Here is a 21,932-nt window from a genome sequence, read left to right on the forward strand (position 1 = left end):
GAAGAGCAGGTGGGCCAGGCTGGCTATCCTAGTTTTATGGCTCCAGGGCTCCCTCTACTGTTGCTCTCCCAGAATGTTTATAAGTATGGTCTCTTTCTTAGATCTCTTGGCTCTTGTCCCCTCCTCCACTTTAAGTGGAAAAATTTTTTCTTCTGCCTTTATTGTGTCTTACTTCAGCTCAATTTAAGTTCACTCTCATTAGTTTATCCTCACTGCAGAACTCTCTGCTGAAAGGGCACTTTGATTGGTAAGGTTCCATAGTTATAGGGCCCAGATTACTCCTGTACCCTACTGCAGTACCTCTGTTCTCACCATTGAAGTGGACCTGCAGACCCCCTTCCAGATGGGCTGCTGCTACTCCCTCAATGATGTGGAGGTCCTTGCCGTCTCAGGAACATTGTATGTTCTTTTGCTGTCTCTCCACATCCTTCCGCACAATTGAGCAGTTATAATGGGGGTTCAGTTGCTATCAGTAGTTTGTTCCTCTCTTATTTTGTCACCTAATTTTGTAATAAATATTAAAAATGAGTTTTTGGTTTGCTTTTCTAGTTCTCGTTCTTTCTCTCTCTTTTAGTAAGGAAATTTGAGAGATTTAAAAAAGAAAATGAAAGACAATACTGTCACTGATTTCCTAGAATTTTTTAAAATTTTGATTACAAGATTTTGGGGGAGATCTCCCAGTGGGGTATTAAGGTGCCCTACCCCAGCACTCTGGTTGCCAAAGAACAGATGTAGGGGGAGGCAAGGGAGGAGGAGGGGAGAGAGAAGAGGGGGAAGGGGATGGGGAAGTAAAGATTAGGGAGGTTAGTGAAAGAATGCAGCAGACCTACACCTCTACCCAGAGGGAACCAGCAGTCAGGCCAAATCCTAGGGGTGTGGCAAAACTAGACCTCTTTCGCTACAAAAATGAAATTGAAAAGTAGTTTACTCTTCAGTGAAACAAGTTTACCGTTGGTTTCATAGATCGGAGAGAAGACTGGGAGTCAGGCCCTGGTTGTTTAAGACCAAAATATGATAGGAAAGACTGGAACATGGCCAGATTTCCAAGAAAATAAGGCTAATCGGAAACTGGCCTCAGAAAGAGGCCACGTGTTGGTGTTACAGTCAGTAGGCCCAGCTGAGCTGGAAATCATCCCAGCCCAGGCCTTTGTGAGATGCCAGTGTAGAAGCCTTCAAACAATTTCAGTCCCCACCTTCCAGATCACCCCTAGATGTTCCAGCTGAGGTACAGACATCGTGGAGCAGAGACAAATCACCTGCATTGTGCTCTGTCCATATTCCTGCCCACAGAAGCCAAGAGCTTAACAAAAAGTTGTTGGTTGTTGTTTTACACCACTAAATTTGGGTTAGCTTGTTACACAGCAATAGATAAATCAGAGTAGCCATGATGATTGGTTGAAGGAGATTAGCCATTCCAGATTGCAGTGTAAGCAAAGGCCTTGAAAACAAGCCATCACTGCTCGTGTCTAGCAAACTAGTGGTTACTCCAACCAAAAGAGTGGCTCATGTGGCAGAGTATAGCACCCCTGCAGGCCAAGGGGACACATCCAGGGATTGCAAGCTATTTTCTTCATCTCTTCATCCTAGCACATGAGCAGCTAGCTACCTGGTCCTGCTTCAGTAAAAGTGTGCTCACCCAGAATTATCTCACATCCCCTGAACTCTGATGCTAACAAGAGAAGCCTTTTCACCTGGTTCCCAGGGCCCACCCAAGAGGGCCAGTTAGTGTTTTATTATTTTCTTGTTTGCATCCTGCCTGCCTTTCCGCTATATTTAATCCATTTATTTATTCACAGTGATTTGCTATCATTAACTTTCTTGTTTCTTTTTGTCTTTGGCATCCTTTCTGCAGCTTCTTGGTGAATGAGCATTTGAATAATAAATTGTTTCAGCTTCTTCATTTTAATACAGTACTGACCCTCTGAAGGGCCCAGTTCCATCTTTTCAGCAGTCCTACAGTATTTGATATCCCCCATACTCATACAGCAGGAGGCAAACATTAATAGCCAAGTGTTCAGTTCCTTTCTTACAGGTGCCCTCCCTAGGTGCTGCTGCTCTCATTTCATTGTTATCATGGAGGTGGACCCCGAACACTGAGTCAGAATGCAGGGAGGCATCTGCCTTACTTGCCTGAGCTCCCCTTCAGTGACAGTTGACTGCACTGGACCCCATTTTCATTCATAAGAGTTAATCGGCCTCTAAAGAGACTCACTTATCCCAGAGAAGTGACATACTAACTTATTTCAGGGCCTGAACATTGCCTGAGCCCTAATAAGCCCATCTTATTATACCCTCTGGTTTCTTCTGTATCTGGATTCCCTCACATAGTGTAACTCTTACCAGCGCAGTTTGAACCTCCTTGTCTCTTCTCTTACAGACACACATATACATACATGTGGAGACAGACAGACAGACATGTAACAGCACAACAAAAGTCTAATGTTTTGTTTTATGGTCTTCCGTCTGTCAGCAAGGATCATTCTATCTTGACAATGTCAAATGCCCAAAAGTACCATCTTACAGTTTAATTATAGAACTGATTATTATAACTTTTCCAAAATGCAGGGCCTGATTGTATTACATTTTTGAAAGGTATAAAGTTGTATGATAGGACATTTACCCTCCACGTTCTTTTTTGCAACAGATATTTAAAGCCAGGTCATTTTAGGTGGCTGGCCTCTCAGATTAGAGAGAACAGCCTGTAGATAACACCCCTCTGGTGGCATGTAAGTTCTGACTTAAAAGAAATCCAAGGAGCAGGAGTAAGTCTTTCCAGTCTTCACCTTCCCAGCCAGGAGGATTTTTATCAATCCAGTTGTTAAGTTTGGGATCCATAGAACTATCAAAGAGAAAACATTGAGAGCACTTACCCATTTCATAAAGCATGTCTACAGCTATCACTAATGGTTCTTGGCTACTAAAACTCATTATGGGTTCAGACTGGTTATCTCTATGTAGGGGTGGAGGGAAATACCTATTATAAATTCTCTCAAGCCTTCCAGCACCTCATTAAGGGGTGTGGGTGGTGCTATAGGAGATGGAGCAGTTCTGAGAATTAAAATGGAACAGAATGATGAGGTCTGTTTTGAGGCCAAAGGAGGGGGAAAAGAGTTTTGCTCGTGTAGCCTCTGCTACAATAAAGAGGACCTTAACACAGATGGACGGTACCCTACAAAATGTAGCTAATAATTCAAGCTGTCAGCTTAATCACACTGTTTCCTGGGTAAAGAGAAGGAGAGTTGTTTGCTGACCCCTGGTCCGCTGCCTGCTGCAGACCGCCCTGCTCTGTTGGCCTTTGTGTCGTGGTCCCCTCCTTCCCTCCTTTTTGGGATTGTGCTTCCTTCAAGTGGCCCCCCTGGAAGAGACCACCCACGGGGCTGTACAATGGGACTGAGGTAGCCACCAAAACATAGGTTTTTGTAAGACAGCCCATTAAAAGAAAAATACTATTTAACTATGTATGTGTTTGTCCTTTCTACAACTGTTTTGTGTGGCAAACAAAACCCATATACAAACTTCACTGTGGCCACACATACAGCTGTTCCAGCCATCGGGTGTCAGGCTTGAGATAGTCGTTTCCAGTTTATTTTCCCGGGGCACTAATTCTTGATGCAGTTTATATTTACATGTTTGGATTTATGGTCAGGAAATTTGATATCAAAGCAAAATATATTGCATTGGCTTTTTGAAACTATTATATCAGTTATCCTCAAACTTGTTGGCCTGGCATTGCTCTTGGGTGACATTTGTCTGTAAGCTCTTTAACAAAAGTTAGCAGCCTGGAATTCAGTTCTCAATAGCTGTTTACACCTCTGTAAAAGGATTAGCTCCAGACAATTGTTACACTGTTTAAATCTTAATTTGCATCTTTATGGAGGTGGAGCTTCTACAGACCTCTCTGTTTCTCAGTTGTATTTGTATACCTGTGGGTGGGAGGTCACTGGAGTTTTCTCATGGTGAAAGTGCTAAATTGCTTTAGGATGACCAGTAAACTACACAAATTGAATTAACTTCTTAGTTTTGACTGACAACAGCCCCCCCTGGTTCCCTAATTATATTTTGTAGCAGTTGTGGTCTTTTTGAGTATTTGGTACATAATTGCATTCTGTTACTTCTGCTTAAACTTAAGAAACTTCATGGGTCTTAAGAGATTTTAAATGTTATTAATTGTAATCAACAAAGTTTCTTGGGAATTAAATGTAAAAAAACAGAACTAGAATTTGATAAAGTGGTAGTTTTAAAAGTAATATTGCTTATCTACACCATTTGTTCTTGGTTTAAAGAGCAAAGCCTTCTTGTATTTCGGAAGGCAGGTAGGGTCATACCCTGGAGGGGGGAAGAAGAGGAGTTTTAGGGCCAGTGTTTTCTGCAGGCACTGGAATTGGAAACAAAGGTGGGTTTGCTTTGCCCCTTTCCTACCTCTCGCTGTATGGGTTCTTCCTAAATAACACGCTCATCACTTATGGACAACCTATACAAATGATGCCTCTTTTTTTTGCTCATTCTGAAATACAATTTCTTCCATTGAACTTTGTTGTGGATGTGACCAACTATAGCACTTTGATTCTTCAATCTCATTAAAAATACAGTAAATGTATCTTATAAAACATTTTAAAAGTAACATTAAATTATGTAAATTATGTAAGCAAACATATTAATATTTATTGTCAGTGATTACACCATTTTGGGACTGTTGTCCCCTAGAGCAGCGGTCCCCAATCTTTTTGGCACCAGGGATTGGTGCTTCTTTGAGAATCTAATACGTGATGATCTGAGGTGGAGCTGAGGTGGTGATGCTAGTGCTGGGGAGTGGCTGCAAGTACAAATGAAGTTTTACTCTCCAACCACTCACCTCCTGCTGTGTAGCCCAGTTCCTAACAGGCCACAGACTGTACCTGGTCTGCAGCCCCAGAATTGGGGACTCCTGTCCTAGAGATAATAAAACCTGAAAGTCCAATCTATATATAGTACTACAGCTGAAACACATAAATTCTAAGTCCCCCAAAAGATAACATGCACAGGAATTTGTGAAAGTTATCTGGTAGAGTTAAGGAAAAGTTTATTTTCTGTAGCCCTTATACAGGATTATTTTTGCCAAGAAATAATTGTTTGTAATATTGAAAGAAAAAGCATAGCAACTTTTCTAACTCATTAAAAACAAAAAAACAAAAAACAAACAAAAAAAGCCATTAGCCTGGAGTGGAGTTGTTTTTTTTTAAAATTATCTTCTAAATTCTTTGTGACTGAAAGATGAAAATGAAGCTAGAAAGCAATTACTTTAAAATTTAGCACCCCCCATGTATTTATTGTATGCTTTAACTGTTATTGGGTAAAATAAAATATTTGTCTTTAAAGTGTCATTTGTGTTTCTAGCGATTATTTGTCATCCAGCAGGTTTATCCTCTTGTTGGACTTTACAGAGAACAAACTGATGGTAGGGCCCAGCGTGTTGGTGCCAGGCCAGTCCTTACACTCCCAGGAAAGACTGGGCCTGGGCTTGGCAGACTAATGTCCCCCAGCTGGAATTATTTTGGTAGTAATGCAAATAGAAGCCATGAAAGAAATTGAGGTTTTGAATTCTAAAATAGTGTTTCTATAACAAATAGTCTAATTTTTAGCTCTATACAGCGTGTGAATTATTTAATGAAGTTATTTTCAGCAAAGGATTGATGGATATTTTGCAAAGTAATGTCTAGTATCATGTAGGGGGATAACTGTTAGAAATCCTTAGCACAAACCAGCTCATCTTTTTGTTGCTGGAAAGATTCTTGTCTTGTTCCACATGAAAGAATTCAAGGGTAAGATGAACAGCTGGAGAGCGTGGGGGTCCAGTGACCAGATTCTTGTCCTGTTCTGCAAGAAAGAATCCCAGGTCAAGGCAAACAGCAAGCAGGAAAGCTTAAGGTTTATTAAAGCAAAAGTACATACTCAATGGGGTGCGGGCTTACTCAAGAGAAAGAGAGAGCACAAGATGGCTGGGTTTTGAACTTTTTTGTTTTCCCTGGAGGCAGAGCCTGGGAAAACCTGGTGCTGAGGTAGCCTTGGTGTCGCCTCCCAATAGGCGGGGAGCTTAGGTTCCTGCTTTTCTTCTACATATGGTGTTTCCAGAATTGTCATGGTGGTGTCAGGGACATGATGGGAGCTGTGGTATTCGCAATGTGGCTGAGATTATAATGATACAATTAGCCAAGGTCATGCCTTAGCCAAAGATGGCGTCCAGGCTGGAAAGGACCAATTTGGGCTTATCCTTGCCCTGCGGACCTCCCCTCCCCACTGCCTGGTCTAAAACAGGGAGAAATCTGAAGAAGAAAAATTTTGCAGAGCCTATCCTGGAGAGGGAGGGCTTATCCTTGCACTCCCTCTCTTGTCTCATTTTCACCAGACAAGATTCTGACTTAATCTAGAGTAGACCATAAGATTTGTGCAGACGATGCTTGTGGCCACCTTGTTGGTCACTCGTTGCCACCACTGGAAGCCCTGGACTGGAATAATACCCACGTACAAAAACAGACTATAAAAATAGGTATGTCATGACTTTTTCTAATCTAGGTTTAAATCTTGGCCTGTCGTTCAACATGTAGTATTGTTAAGTGTATCTTCAGCATTGTGCTGAATACTATATGGAATTTAAAGTAAAAATTCAGAAGTCCGATTGCTGTTCTAAACAAGCTTTTGGTCATGTTGAGAAGACTAGGCAGACATAACTAGAACAGTACAGATAGGATGTTGTCTATATTGTGCTAAAAGATTTCAGGGATAGGAAAAATCCTGTGAATGAGGTAGTCAGAGGTAGCTCCTAGACAAAGTGTAAGATGAGCTAGTCTAACTAAGCCTTACGTTTGGATTGATCAAATTGGGAAAGAACAAAGGTTATCTGGCATTTGTCCTGCCTGGACCATCAGGTATTACTGAGCACTGGCATGCCCCTGATAATTTGGGGGGGAGGGGCGTTTAAGGGAGATGTAGATGTAGGCAACAAGGGGTGCATTGTCTATAAACAATAATAAAATACTAAAACTCAGTCTGCTTTCTCTTACCATCATTCCTAAGAATAGCAGAGATAAGCTACTCGTCCCTGGAGGGAGGCCGATCTCGCTACAACACACTACCCTACCTCGCCTTGGTACACCAGCATTAGCAAGTGTCTACTCAGTTCCACTGTTGTACTAGTGTTTTAGAGGAGGTACAAAAACACCAAGCCATGGCCTTGTTTGGATATATATATACTACCAGGTCAGGATATAAGACTAAAGGCCGTCTAAGCTGGAGACCTAAGCCAGCAGATGGACATTGTTTGTCAAGCATGGTATTTAACCTTCTTTTGAATTAGTTGTCACATTTTTAAATTTGGAAGATATATAAAAATAAAATTGTCATTGTGAATTTCCGGCTTCTCTTAAAAGCTGGGAAGATCTAGTCTCCACAGTGGGAGGCTAGGGTTACTGGCCATTTGAGGGAGGCACATGCCCCAGCTTTCTGCAACCCCACCCCACCAGCCATAGGCTACTGCACCTGGCATGACTGTTTCTCCTCTGCCACCCCACCACTGTTCTCATACTTACACATTCTTCTTCTTTCATATAGAGCACCACCAGGTCAGTCTCCTGGCTGGTCTTAGCATCTCTTGGTCTCTTTCCTCACCAATTCCATCCACGCACAGCTACTAGGCCAGCCCTCTCAAAAACACCTTTCAGGGCACCAGCATGGCTCAGAAATCTACAAGGTGTATCGCTGTTTTCTCACTAGAGCTCCATATCAATTTTATTTCCCATTCCTATCTTACAACCACTAACAGAATCCCTCACCTGGCCAGACTTAGCTCCTTGCTAGTCCCCACTTCCCTCTTCCTCTGGTATTTCCTGTCACTTTTGCCTGTGCTGCTCCTTAGCTCGAAATATCTCCCCCTCTGTCTAAATCCTTTCTGACCAAATTCCTCCTCCTTAGTCAAGCCCCTGGCACCACAGAGCTCTCAGTTGCTCTACCATTTCGTAACTCCTGATTGTCTTCCTATTGCTTATGAGTTCTCCTTTACTCCTCTGAAATTGGCTCACCTCAGGTGGGCTTATCTTTCTCTCCTTAAGGACAGGCTATTATTCTGTGAATTGAGTGGTAACAAGATAAAGCCTTCCAAAAAGAATTAGGACCCAGATTTTGCTGAGAAAAGAGGTATTCACAGGTACTGTAAGTCACAGAGGCCAGGAGTCTGGAAGGTTCAGGGCAGTAGAGCTCAGGAGTAAAGGAAGGACCCAACACAAGATCTAGACCAGAGACTAAGAACCCAGGCTTAGAGTTTAAGCAAGAGTGTAGGATTTAGCAAGGAGCTAGAGCACTGACAGGGTGACCCAGAGTCCAAGACAGGGCTTGAACTATATTTCCTGCCCGGGGTAAAAGCCTGCTTCAGAGTAGGAGGTGGCCTGAGCCTGCACTTGTCACTCACCCTCCAATAGATGGACAGAGCGTGTCTATTTCGTCCTTGTGATATGAGGCACATGGCCATTAAATAGATCCAGTAACAGCCAACCGTAGTACAAACTAGTAATATTTTGCTAGTTAATATATTGCTTTATAAGTTGTTTTATATATTTTCTTTTTATGTGTTGAATATTCCCAGCTTCATAGACAACCAGCTCCTTAAAAGATGTAATACTATTTTATCTTTGGTATCTTCTTCCATAGCTTTTAGAATCATTCTTTCCCCTAAATGGACATTTTTTTAAAGGAAGTTAGTAACCAAATTCTTTAGAGGCTACTGTGATACCATGTTAAACCTAACCTAAAACAGTGGCTAAATTATAAGATTTATAAGTCTCTCAATAGACTGAAAATAGATCACAAAAGCTAAATCCCTCTTTCCATACCTTCCTGTTCTTACTAAGAATAACAAAAGTGTTATTATAGTGGGATCTAAATGAAGAAATAAGTCATTTTTTCTACATTCAGAAATAGAATACGTAACCTGTATATACTTCAGCTAGCAGTTTTAAATTTCTTAGCAGTGACAATTTAAGTAAATTTTATATGAGTCATGGGGATCTAACTTTGTTATGATTGACAATATAAAATTAGCCTTTTCTGCTGTTAAGATTATCTAGCATTCCTATCACAATGTGGAATGAAATTGCACAGCTGTGGATTTGAACATCACTAAGTCTTCAAAGGGTTAAAAGTTACTTTCTCTGATGGTTTTAAAACTGCCACATACATACAAACAAGTTATCAAACTTCCCTGTTTTACATCTTTGTTGAGAAATAGTCTAGTTTCTGCATTTTTATGTCTAGATTGTATTACAGATATATTTCAATAAACCACGAAGAACCACCATAGATTCTAAAAGCTGGCCGTGCTTAAATAAACATCTAATGCAGCCCCTGTTTTATTTTATAGGCTCTATAATCACAGTGACATTCTGAAAGAAGACCTTGAAGACTGTGGAGCAGCTGTCCTTCACCAGCTTCCGAGACTCTCACCTGGGAGTGGCAGCAAAGAAAAACAAGTCAGGTATTACTGTGGTAAAACTGCCGCTGTGGTGAGGTGGCTGTTCTTGTTCCCAAATTCTTTCATGAAAAGGATTGCAGAGTTGCAAAACACTAGCCCACATGATCAGCACTGGGGTAGACACTCGTAGTCATTGGTTTAACATTTTTATGGACTTCACCATCTACTCTATTTGTTTCTAATTGTTAACTGGATATATCCAGTCAGCCCCTGCTTATAGCAAAGTTTTAAGGGCTTACTTGGCAGGAAGGAACACAGGAGGCCTTTGTCAGGTATATTATATTAGCATGCCATGGAGAACAACCAAGCATATAACCCAGTATAGCCACTACCTGGAAGGATGTTCTTGGCAGGTCCAAACCCCAGATGTATTCCTAAATTTCCAAGGTCATGCTAGTGATAACAGGCTCCCAATCTAGAAGATACAGATACCATTCTACAAGAATGGTACCTGCACCAGCAGCATCAGTAAGATCCAGGACCTTGCTAGAAACACGCCTTCTCAGGCCCTACCCAGGATCCACTGAATCAGGAATCTGGGATGTGGGGACCAGCCATCTGGCTTTTAATAAGCCCTTAAGGGAACTCTGCTCCCTCAAGTTTGAGAGCCACCACTCAGAGGATACGTCTTAAATGGCCATAAAGCTGCAACAAGAGAGAGATTTCTTTGCAGGATTGTTAGCATATGAACTATGATTGTTGTACATTCTTCCTAAGTCAATCAGAAATCTATTCCATATCCTCTACTCACCTTTTAGGCAATCTGAGTTTCTTCCCATGGCCTCAGAAGCTTTGTGGCATCTGAGCAACTACTGAGTTTATAGAATCATAAATGTGTAATATGTGTAATGGTCTGTTCAGTGCTGTCACCTGGTAGGTGCCTAATTCACATTGCAGGAATGTTACAGTGTCCTAACCCTGGTTTTTATTTTAGGGACTGACTATATTTCCTCTTATTAAAATAGACCCCTACCATTTACTAGGAGAGAACAAATTATTACTCTAGCCTTATCACTGGATGAGTATCTGTGAAAGCCCATCTGAAAGGACCCCTTTTGGGGCTTTTGGTCTAGTCATCTTACATTCAATGTCATTTTCTCTACCTTTAATGTGCCACGTAGTCTGTTACATGTTAATGATTTAAATAAAAAGGAAACATGATTTTCTCTAGAATTGAGTTCAGCTTAAGTCTAGTGGATGTTAGATCCCATCAAGGAATAAGGAGAAATCAGGATCATGGTCTCTACAATGACCTTGTCACAAGAAACTTGGCTAATCATATGGTTCCATTTCACAGACCACAAGATGAGGTTTGCAACTCATGAACATGTTTACAGTACCTTCTACATCTATACTAGCGATCTCCAAACTATGGAAACTGCTAGAAATGACCTTCCTGGTCATTAGCTTTTCAACTTAAAACAGTAAAGGGCAATGCAGGAAAATCTCGTTTTATGTTTTTTATCATGTGAAATAAAAATACTGTTTTACAAGGCGGTGGGAGAAGCTGGCTGGGAAGGAGTCTTTGTACTTTGTAAGGCATTTGGTAACTATGTGTTGTACAGCTCTTTACTCAGACTCCTGTTTCTTTCTTAGTGCCTTTTGTATCTGTTGATATACTATTTCACATAAACCACAGTTGTGGTATGTGGCCTAGAAAGCATATATGCATTTATAATTCTCAGCGAAAACTTGTTAGACTAAATGATTCATTGTGTGACTCTCTTAACCTGGGCTGCCAAACTCTAATTGTGGATAAGATATATCTACATCTACTAGACTAAAGTTTGTTATAGTTTCTCAACATGCATAATAAAGCATTGATTTCCATTATGAAAGCTTGCATTTTATATGACTATTGGTCTACAGTTATATATAAATCAGCCTTCCACAAGAAATGATCCTTGTTTATGACCAACACAAATTTTAAAATTAATATCTAGAGCCTTCAAGACTGTTTCTTTACCACAATCATTTTTTTTTAAAGCCAGATTAAGAAGTCAAGAATGGTTACTAAGGTCAATGTTTTGTTCTTTTACAATTAGAATTGCCCTATGTGTGACTGATTAATGCACAATGATTGTTGCTGGTTCGCTCTCTTGCCTTGGAAAAAGTACCAAGTGTTTATATGACCTTTGAGAGATGAGCCGTCAGGTTTTTAAATACAAATTCTTTCTAAAGGGTTTTAATCATGGCACCAGGCTGTCCTCTGTTCTTCTTGATCTAGGCACACCCTATGCCTCTCAACCCCCAGGAGTTATTGCTCTGCACTCACATAAATGAAATATTCCTGACTGTTTTTGCGGTCTCCCCTGGACCAAAGCAGTCCACTTGCCAATTTGATAAACCATTTCAGAAACACAGATTTGGAGAGAATGATCTACTTTTATACCTTAATTGTTAATGACCCTCATGTCAGAGAATTCTAAGCCAGGAAGAGTGGGAAGGCTTTAATAGGTTACGAACTCGTAAAAGCCTATTTAGAGCCATGTTTGATGTGGCAATGGCTCTGCTTGTGCCCCTGAGCAAACCATGGCAGTCAATATCTGTCTATTTAATCTCATCTGTAACATGGACATCAGTCCTGTAGCATGTACTAAAAGATATTGTAAAGACTTCTGAATTCCTGCTCAGAAAATGAAGCATCTTAGAAAAAAGAAAAGAAATTTCTGTCATCATTATTGATTTTTATTATATCAAGGATTAAGTGTTCAATGATCTTCATATGAAAGGTTTATTATTATTTGGAGGACTAAGTCATTTTAGATAATTATAAATTCTTAAAATATGATTCATATCATTTGGGTAATTGATTAAAAATTTGCCATCTTCTGGAAAATGTTTTAACATAAAAATGATTACTTAATAAGTAGTTTTATATGAAAACTCTAATGAAACAGCCCATTCTTTTATTTTTTTTTTTCCGGGTGTATCCAATTGTCTCTGTTAGTGGTTACTTTCAGATACAATTGCCCAGTTGTGCTCTCAAACTCAGGCTGAAAAATTGAGTCAGCTTTATATTGTTTGGAGTATAATATGTATTCTGCTTATGTTCAGGGTACTTATTACTTTGTATACATTTAAAACTTTGGTCAAATTACAAATATATTATAAAGCAGTTGTAGTTAGGAAATTCTGGTACATTTGTTTAAATTGCAGTTTTCTGATTAGAAGCCATTCCAAGTATATGAAATTAATTATCAACTAGTCTATTCTTTCATTATATATTTTTTAAATTTTATTTTTTCAATTAAAGTTGACATTCAATATTAGTTTCAGGTGTACAGCATAGTGGTTAGGCTTTTATATAATTTACAAAGTGATCCCTATTCTTTTATTATATTTTTAATTAGAGGAATATATAATTTAGCTGACATCAAACTTTGTTTTTTTTTTCTATGTGACATTAATAGTATAAATTTTCCAATGCAAAGTAGACAAAAGAGAAAAAAACTCCTTTAAGTCCTCTGTACTACTTTGCAAATTTTCTGATTTGGTGGGTTTATATAGAACCATGGGCAAGACTCCATGCAAAGACAGCCATGGCTCTTGGATTCCTTGCCCAATCTGTCCTGAAAAAAATCTGTAAGGAAACCTCGTTTTGTGTTTTAGGTATTGGCTTAGTTGTTCAGAAGTTGCAAGTTCTAGACATTATACCTTCTTTGATAGTTCATTTGCTGTTTGAACCCATTCAAGTCAATTAATGGGTTCTATCTTTTTTGTTAAGTATGTATAATAATTATAGAAAACCTTTACTAGTTCTTTCATGCCCAGACCCAAAGGACGGTTACAGTTGGAGGACATATTAGTAACCAGAGTCTTGCCTTGGCTTTGCCTCTGCAAAAATCATGTGCAGAGTCGCAAAAAAGGCTGGGCTCTGATCATTAATCCATCCCAACTAATTTAACTAATTCATCCCGATTCAACCTATTTTTAAGTTTAATTTCACCAAGCTAAGTGTGCTTTCTGGCTCATTATGAAAAATACACCAGCCGATAGACTAGAATATGCTGGTGGCCTGCGAGTACATTTTCCCAGTAGTGTAATCCATTGTGAAATAAAATACAGATGTGACTGACTATAAATTTATTTACATAGAATCAGAACAAAGGAATTGAATGGCATTATAACATCAGTGAGGTCTGGACAGAACCAAGAGAGGCAAGTTGCTGAAGCGGTTTGTACCAAACCAGTCTGAAACCTTAGAATCATTCTGGGAAATTTTTAGATAAGTTCAGGGATTCTAGTGATGTACTGCACTTCATTCAAGTATTGGGAAAAACTGGAGTTAATAGGTCAGACAAAGGTTATGACAATTAAGGTTTATTAAAGAAGGTTCTGAATTGTACCTAGACTTACTTTTTTTCTCCCTAAGAATGTATTATGAAAATTTTCAAGCAGACAGGAAAGTAAAAGGAACTTTATGTACAGCGAGCATCCATATCCGCCAACTAGATTCTCCCTTCGACATTGTTTTAGTCTATTTAGTCTCTCCATTCTTCCATCTATCACTCTCAATCTATTATATGCATTTCTAAGTAAATTGCAGACTTTAAATATACTTTTAAAAACTTTTTAATTTGAAATTTTTTAAATATTCACAAAAGCAGATATAACAGTATAATGAACTCCCATGTACCTTCACTCACACTTTTTTTCTTGAGTAGTTTAAAACAACATATTTCACTTACAAAGACTCACAAATACTTATATCTCTAACATGAAAGGATTTAATACATTACTGTTTAACTTTTCTTTATCTAAAACCTAGTCCTTGTCAGTTTCCCTTGATTATCTCGAAAAAGTCTTTTTATATTTGCTTTGTTTGAATCAGGATCCAAATGATACTATCTGTAAACTGGTGGTTACATCCAGATATAAGATGATATACCACGCCAGTTATCTTGGCAAGATGATATCATAGGTGATGCTTGTACTTCTTATTACATTCCTCAGGCAGCATATGATGTAAGGTCATCCCATTGTTTGTAGTACTAATCCATGGATTCAAGTATTGGCAGACTGATACCTCTAATATAAAATTTCCTAGGTACAGTCGCAAAATTATGATCATTTCCTAGATGCATTGATTAATTTGGACTTTCTAAATAGTCACCTTTCCGATTCATTCATTTCTTCTACATTTATTAGTTGGAAGAACTTTCCCCATCAACTACTTGGTAACTCCATAATGCATTATTTTCTCACAAAGGCAGTATAAATGTGTGATTCCATCCTTTTACTTACCAATTTTTAAAATAATGAATTATTGCTCTAGCAGCCTCCAAAGGTTTGTGTGTTTATATTTTTAGTTGTGGTAAAACATTACCACATTTTTATGTGGTAAAACATTACCACATAAAATTTATCATTTTAACCACTGTTAAATGTAAAGTTTAGTAGTGTTAAGTACATTCACATTGTTGTGCAACCAATGTCCAGAACTTTTTCATCTTAGAAAACTGAAACTCTTGTCTATACCATTTAACAACTCTTCATTTCTCCCTCCTTCAGGCTCTGGCAATCACCATTCTGCTTTCTCTTTCTGTGAATTTCAGTACTCTAGGTACCTTATGTAAGTGGAATCACATAGCACTTTTTGTTACAAATTTCTTTCACTTAGTATAATGTCCTTGAGAGACATCCATGTAGTAGTACGTGATCAGATTTCTCCTTTTTAAGGCTAAAATTTTTTTTTAATTTCTAAAATTTATTTTTATTATTTATTTTTTTAAAAGTTGTGGATTTTTATATATTATTTGTATCAGTCCATTGCAATCATTATTTTTTTTGGTGCTCAAATTGCCCAATCTTTGGCCAGTGGGAGCCCCTCCAAGATAGCCCCTGAGGCTTTGGCATGACTCAAAGGTCTTTGATACTTTCCTTCCTTTCTGGTATAACAATGTGTTTTAGGCTCATCTTGTGCATTTCCTGCCCCAGACCTGGAATAGGGAATTTCTCTAAGGAGCCGTGGTTTCTTTAAGTATCTAAATATGATAGCCTAGGCGGCAATATAGGCTTATTCTTTAACTCTTTCCTAAGTATATTAATTTTTTAAACTATTTCCTAAGTATATTTAATTTTATTAATAGTATATTAATTTTAAAAAAATTGTAAGTATACCATGTAAGAATATAACAAGGATAAGCTATTGTTAAGATAGAAATATGATCTATCTTTGTTAACCACTTTTAAGAGGAGCCTGGCCATCTATGCAGTGATTTGAAAGTATAGAACACTCTGAGCCTTAAAAAATTGTGGTGGCTGGGCCATACCATAGACCAATTTAGTAGACTCTGTGGGGATGGCATCAGCCACTTAGAATTTACAGAGCTTCACAGATGGTTCCACTATGTAGCCAAAGTTTGGAATGCTCATCTAGCGATGCAAACAAAATAAAATAAAATAAAAGCTTAAAAAAAAGAGACCTGGACTCTAGAAATTTCTTTAGTCCATAATAAATTGGGTTCCAGGCTTTTCTAGATAACCTATCTTTTACTGACTTGATAATGGGGCTTTAAAAATGTGGGACTCTCATAAGTAACCAGTCTTACAAATTTCTAATGTGTCTCCTATTTCTGTTTTATAGATCTGAACAAGCACCAGCCTCAGGTTTAATGAGGGCACAATTGGGTCAATGTGTTGTCACCTTGAAAGAACATGATAATTCTACTAAAGAAGAGATAGCTAAGCTGTCTGAAGTTTTTCCACTCAGAAACATGGACCAGAAGATAAGGGTTGGTCGTTTTTAAAAATAGTTTCAAGATGTACGAGACACCAATTTGAGGAAATTCTTACATTCTTAACAATGATTAACATATTTTTTAAAAATGTTAAGTAATAAGTGAGCTTTTGTGGTTTAACTTTCTGATCTTAGGCCTTTTGCATATTATATATGAATCTTGCCTCCTCACATAAAGTTAATTCAGGTCCTGGAGGCAACCTGATTAAACATAGCTACCACAACATTTTCCACATTTTCTTGTAGCATTCTGATTTTCTTTCTTTACTCTGTACTTTAAAAAATACTGTATGGTCATGACAACTCAGCAAATATGTATTGATCCATTTCTGTAGACAGACACCAGCCCAGATCCATTGGGGGAAAAGAGACAAAAGGTGTCCCCATTCTGGGGAAAGGCATTGTGGGATGAGTGTAATAAGAAAATGACAAAGAATATGGCCCTTCAGAAAAGGGAGCCAAGACATCTGAAGAAGCAATGAGGGCAAACTTTACAATGGAGGGAACATAGGGGCATGAGGTGACCCTTAAAAGACTAACAGGATTTTGACAGGGTAGAGTGACAGCAAAAAGCTGTTATGAGTCAAAGAACAGACCAGAAAAGCGAACATGTATCCAGGAAACAAAGCTAGAGTCGTCATCTGTGGCTGAAGCGTGGACTCTGGAATGTGGATGGTGGGTGAGAATGCCCAAGTTAGGCCGGGCCCAGTTGCGCAGGGTCCAGCCTATGCTAAGGAGCTCGTGTTTAGTTTACTAGATTTGAGAAAGCCATGGGAGTTTTTTTAAGCAGGGCTATAATAAGATTCTGCAGTGCCTTGGGGAATTTTGTTTGCTTGGACTAAGACTGAGACCACAGAGGAGGGAGCCCCACAGAGGTTCAGACAGACAAGGAGAGGCCTGACTTAGGAGCTGGTACAGAGGAAAAGTATGAAGATACTGAACAGAAAATGGAAACTGATGGAACAAATTTCCAAGGGAAGCACAAGGGAGGAACCAAAAACCCACTTTTAGAGCATTCCCATCACAGTTTTTGTCATTACCTAAAAAAAGCCATAGTAAAAGAGATGGTCTCCTCCCAAATTTAGTGTCTTATGAATTTGTCTTATTTCAAAGTATGTTTTTTCATTCATATACATAATATGGAGTTTTCTGGCTTTGATCTTTTTTAACTTTTCTTTTTCTTTTGTAATAATATTTTTTATTTTTCAGTTATAGTTGGCATACAATATTATATTAGTTTCAGGTGTACAACATAGTGACTAGACTTCTATATAACTTATGAATTGATCACCCAGTAAATATAGTACCCATACAACACCATATATAATTATTATGATATTATTGACTATATTTTTTATGCCATACTTTATACCTCCATGACTATTTTGTAAGTATCCATTTGTACTTCTTAATCCCTTCCCTGTTTTTCACCTACCCCCTCTATTCCCCTCCCATCTGGTAACCCAAAATGTTCTCTGTATCTATGAGTTGTTTCTGTTTTTTTGTTGTATATTTTGTCCTTTAGATTCCACATGTACATGAAATCATATGGCATTTGTCTTTATCTGACTCACTCCACTCAGCACAGTACCCTCTAGGTCCATCATGAAATATCTTTTTCCATCCCTTTACTTTCTGTCTGTGTGTGTCTTTTAATCTAAAGTGAGTCTCTTATAGGCAGCTTATATAAGGGTCTTGTTTTCTTAGCCTTTCATCCACCCAATCTTTTGATGGGAGCATTGAATTCCTTTTCATCTGAAGTACTTGTTGATAGATATGTAGTTATTGCCATTCTTTATTCATATTTTTGATACATATATTTTTCTTCTTAAAGATGTCCCTTCAACATTTCCTGTAATACTGTAGGCTTGGTGGTGATGAACTGCTTTAGCTTTTTCTTTCCTTGGAAGCTCTTTATCTGTGCTTCAATTCTAAATGATAGCTTTGCTAGGTAGAGTGATCTTAGTGTAGATCTTGGATTTTCATCACTTTGAACATTTTATGCCTTAACTTTTTATTTTTATCATGCATATAGTTCAAGGATTCTACATGTGCCCTTCCTGGAGGCAAACCTTACCACCTCTGTCTCGAAGTCACATACCTGTGTCCTTGTGTGGTCCAGAGCCTCTGCCATTGCCCCTTGAGCTTTTCAGAGTACCTTTAATCTTTCTCAAGACCCCACCCCCTTTCCTTGGCCACTTAAATTACAAGAGAGTAGAAGGACTTTTTTAAAGTATATCAAACATACATACATAAAGTGATATAATGAACCCACCAATTCCATGCCTACCAACCGAAATCCATATGTATTGTTACCATTGTACCATATTTTGTTTCAGACCTCCTCATCCTCAACTTCCTTCTCTCTCCCATCTTCCTAATTCCCCTCTCCCTTTTCCCTCCTTCCGTCATCTTCTCTCTCTCTTCCCCTTTTATCCCCCTTCTCTCCCTTTTCCTACTCTTTCTCTCCTCCCTCAACCTTTTCTCCTTCTCTTCTTCCTCCTCTAGCCTCCTTCCTCCCAACTTTCCTTCTTCTGTAATAAATTATTACAGCTGCAGATACAGCCCTTGTGTGCTTCTTAAGGATCCCATGTTCCTTTTCAAAAATAACCTTGTGTGTATCCTTCCTGCATACATTTTTATTTTACTGCATTGTGTGTGAATCAATAGTTTTGCTTTGGTTGAGGTATACCATTTGTGTGAATGTTCTTTAAGAAAGAACAGTGTTCTTTAGGAATAACAGAACCTGTGTTTTTTAGATCTACTTCATATCTTTTGATAAATGTAGATCTTAAAAAGGATTTCGTTTTCAGGTTTCATTGTCTATTTAATTTATTGCTATTTTGTAACAACATTGTTTTTCCATTTACGTTCAGTGCAAATACATCACATCTCATCTGTGTCAAGGGTGATATAAGTCTTGGTTGAATGCTCTTTGCTATCTAATCATTTTTTTTAAGAAGGAGGAGGGGAAGGTAGATAGGGTAAAAGTGGTCAAATAAGCGGTAACGAAGAAATCTAACTATGGACAGTGAACACATAATGCAATATATATGCCTTACTCGGTTGAATTGTACACCTGAAACTTACTGGATTTCATTAACCAATGTCACCATGGTAATAAAATAAATAAACAAAAAGGGGGTTGTTTATATTTAAAAACATGTTCTAAGTTCTAGACAACCAATTCACTTATAATTTTTCAAATTATAACTTCATTATTAATGAGAGGGGGCTGCTCAACTAATAACTTAGGAATCAAATGATAGTCTGCTTTGTTCTTTTTAAATCATTATGATCTGATCTTAGTGACAATTATAAAAACTACCAGTAAATTAAGACAAAATCTATGCTTAAAGATGGAAGTAAGCAAGCAGTTTCATAAACTGTTTGGTTGTGACTGAAGAAATGCCCAGTCCAGAAGAACAATATTATCACTGACATGGACAGGGCAAGCCTTGCAAACTTTAGTCCAAAATGCTTTTGTGGGTATGAGTTCTAGGACTGTTTTGATTTATGCATCATCCTTTTATAGTACATACATTTAGTAAATAGTATGGGTTAAGTATTTCTCTGGATAAAATTCTTAAAAGTAAGAGATTTTCAAAATTTAGGAAAGCTCTACTAGTAATTACTTGGTTAAGAGTCTAGTGAAGCTTGGAAATGTTTACTTTGATCTCTTGGGTAAATGGCTAATTAAACAGCCACATGCAAATGATGTTTACCTGTGAGTCCCCGTGCTGTCAGCGGGAGTCAATCCGTCTCTTGAGTAAATACATCATTAAAGCCAGGAAACTCAGATTATGTCCCCTTGACACCAGATAAGATCCACAGCACCTACATAACCTGTGAGGCAATTACATAATTCAGCTGCATACTTTAAAACAGAAAAATTTGTAATTATGTGAAAAAAATGAATTGAGTGCTTCAGTAAAATATAAAGTGTCTTAATACCCTTTTTCTCCTAAGTGATGTCTGTTTCCCCCCTGGAGAACTTCTCCAGGCAAAGCAGAGTGACACCTGCTGGTGTCACTGGTAGAGTAGGTTGGCCCAGTGCCCCCACTACACATGCATCAGATAGATATCTATGTGACTGGTCACAGAAATTCCTTTACCTCTCCCTAAATGATGGCCTGCTTTCTTGTTCTTATCTCTTGAATACTCATTTGCTGGCTCATAAGAGTAATTTCCCTTTGTTTTGATGCTACATAGATAAAATTTCCTTCCTATCCTATAACTTAAATATAACTTAAGTGGAGATGCTTTCATTTCTCTTTAAACACTGAAAAATTGCTTCCAGTGTGCAAGAAAGAGGTTCTTGAGAGTTGGCTAAATGTGTGAATGTCATCCATGGTTTTTAATTATCTTGCCTTTCTATGGCTGCATTACTAGCACTGATTTACACATAGAATGGAATTCAGTTTTATTAAACATTTTCACATTCACTTTCTTTTTGTTTGTACTACTCATCACAGAAATTCATTTTTTTAAGCTGGCATACATTTTCCTTAAAAAAAAAAAAAAAAAAAACCTAGTGTGGAAAAAACAAACTCAGAATGTTAGGGTAAACAAAAAGAAAAGAAAATTACCTGTTATCTGGCTCTTCTATTTAACTTTTTGACACTGTGGCATATGATTTTTAATATTTAATATATTGACATGAGTTGCACTGTTTGTGTATCATTTTTTCCCCACCTGTCACAAGAGAACTTCCTTTCGTACCATCACATATTCTACATCATTTCAAATGGTTGCCCAGAGACCCCTGTACCGATATTCCACTGTCTCTTTAACCAGGCTCCTGTTGTTAAGTGTTCAAGTTGTTTTTAATTTTTCCTCTAGTAAAAAGTTTTAAAGAACATCTGAGCAATTCAATTTTTACAAATATCCATGCTATTTCCTCAGAATAAATTCCTACATATAAAATTGTTAGGTCAAAGGGTATGTGCATCTCTCAGGCATTTGTTATGCACTGCCAGATCTCACTCTGGAAGGGTCATCAGCGTTACCATGGATGGGTAAAAATATCATTTTTCAGAGCCCTTTATGAAACTGGATACTATCAACTTTTTTTGTATGTGTGAACCAAATTGCAAAGTGCAAATGACATCCAATTTTTTTTGTTGTTCATTTGACCTTTATATTACAATTGGGGTCAAACTTTTCCCCTACCTATTTATATTTCTTCTTTTATAATTTGCTAGTTCATATTCTTTGCTCATGTTTCTATTAGGTTAGTAGTATATTTTTCTTATTGACTTGTAAGAACTCTTTTTATATAAATTTGTACAACTTGTTGCAATATTTTGAGCAGTTTGATTTTCACCTTTCATTTTTCTTAGTGGTGTTTTGGATACAAAGTCTTTTCCATTAATATATATCTATGCAATTGAGTATTACAATTGAAAAGTGTCTGGATATAAATTAAGAGTCAGCCTACATGAGTCTTAGGGTTCTAGACCTAGCAAGATCTATATTTAAACTGAACTTTGAGAAGAATCTTAGTAGAGTTGAGCCAATAATTCTAGGTATCTGAAATATTGGAAGTATCACCAGGAGTCATTTTGCAAATAGTATGTGGCTTAGCATTAAATTTCTGAGTCTTTTCTGCTGGCTCCTGGGAAGGCAGAAAACTGAGGGACTAGTTTGTTGGAGTTAGGCTTCAGACTGCTGAGAACAGTGAGACAGTCTCCA

The 21,932-nt window shown here is 38.0% G+C and overlaps 1 protein-coding gene across 6 annotated transcripts in view; it reads left to right on the plus strand.

The window, feature by feature from the left end:
• Nucleotides 1-21,932, plus strand: part of KIZ (kizuna centrosomal protein) — a 105,065-nt gene that overhangs the window by 44,858 nt on the left and 38,275 nt on the right. For all 6 annotated transcript variants that reach the window (XM_016126362.2, XM_016126364.2, XM_016126365.2 and 3 more), the window contains 2 exons: nt 9,386-9,499; nt 16,086-16,233. In XM_016126362.2, coding sequence (XP_015981848.2) covers nt 9,386-9,499; nt 16,086-16,233 — 262 coding nt within the window. The remainder of the gene's footprint in view (nt 1-9,385; nt 9,500-16,085; nt 16,234-21,932) is intronic.

The sequence above is a fragment of the Rousettus aegyptiacus genome, unplaced genomic scaffold, assembly GCF_014176215.1.
Source record: "Rousettus aegyptiacus isolate mRouAeg1 unplaced genomic scaffold, mRouAeg1.p scaffold_m13_p_12, whole genome shotgun sequence".
Lineage (NCBI taxonomy): Eukaryota > Metazoa > Chordata > Mammalia > Chiroptera > Pteropodidae > Rousettus > Rousettus aegyptiacus.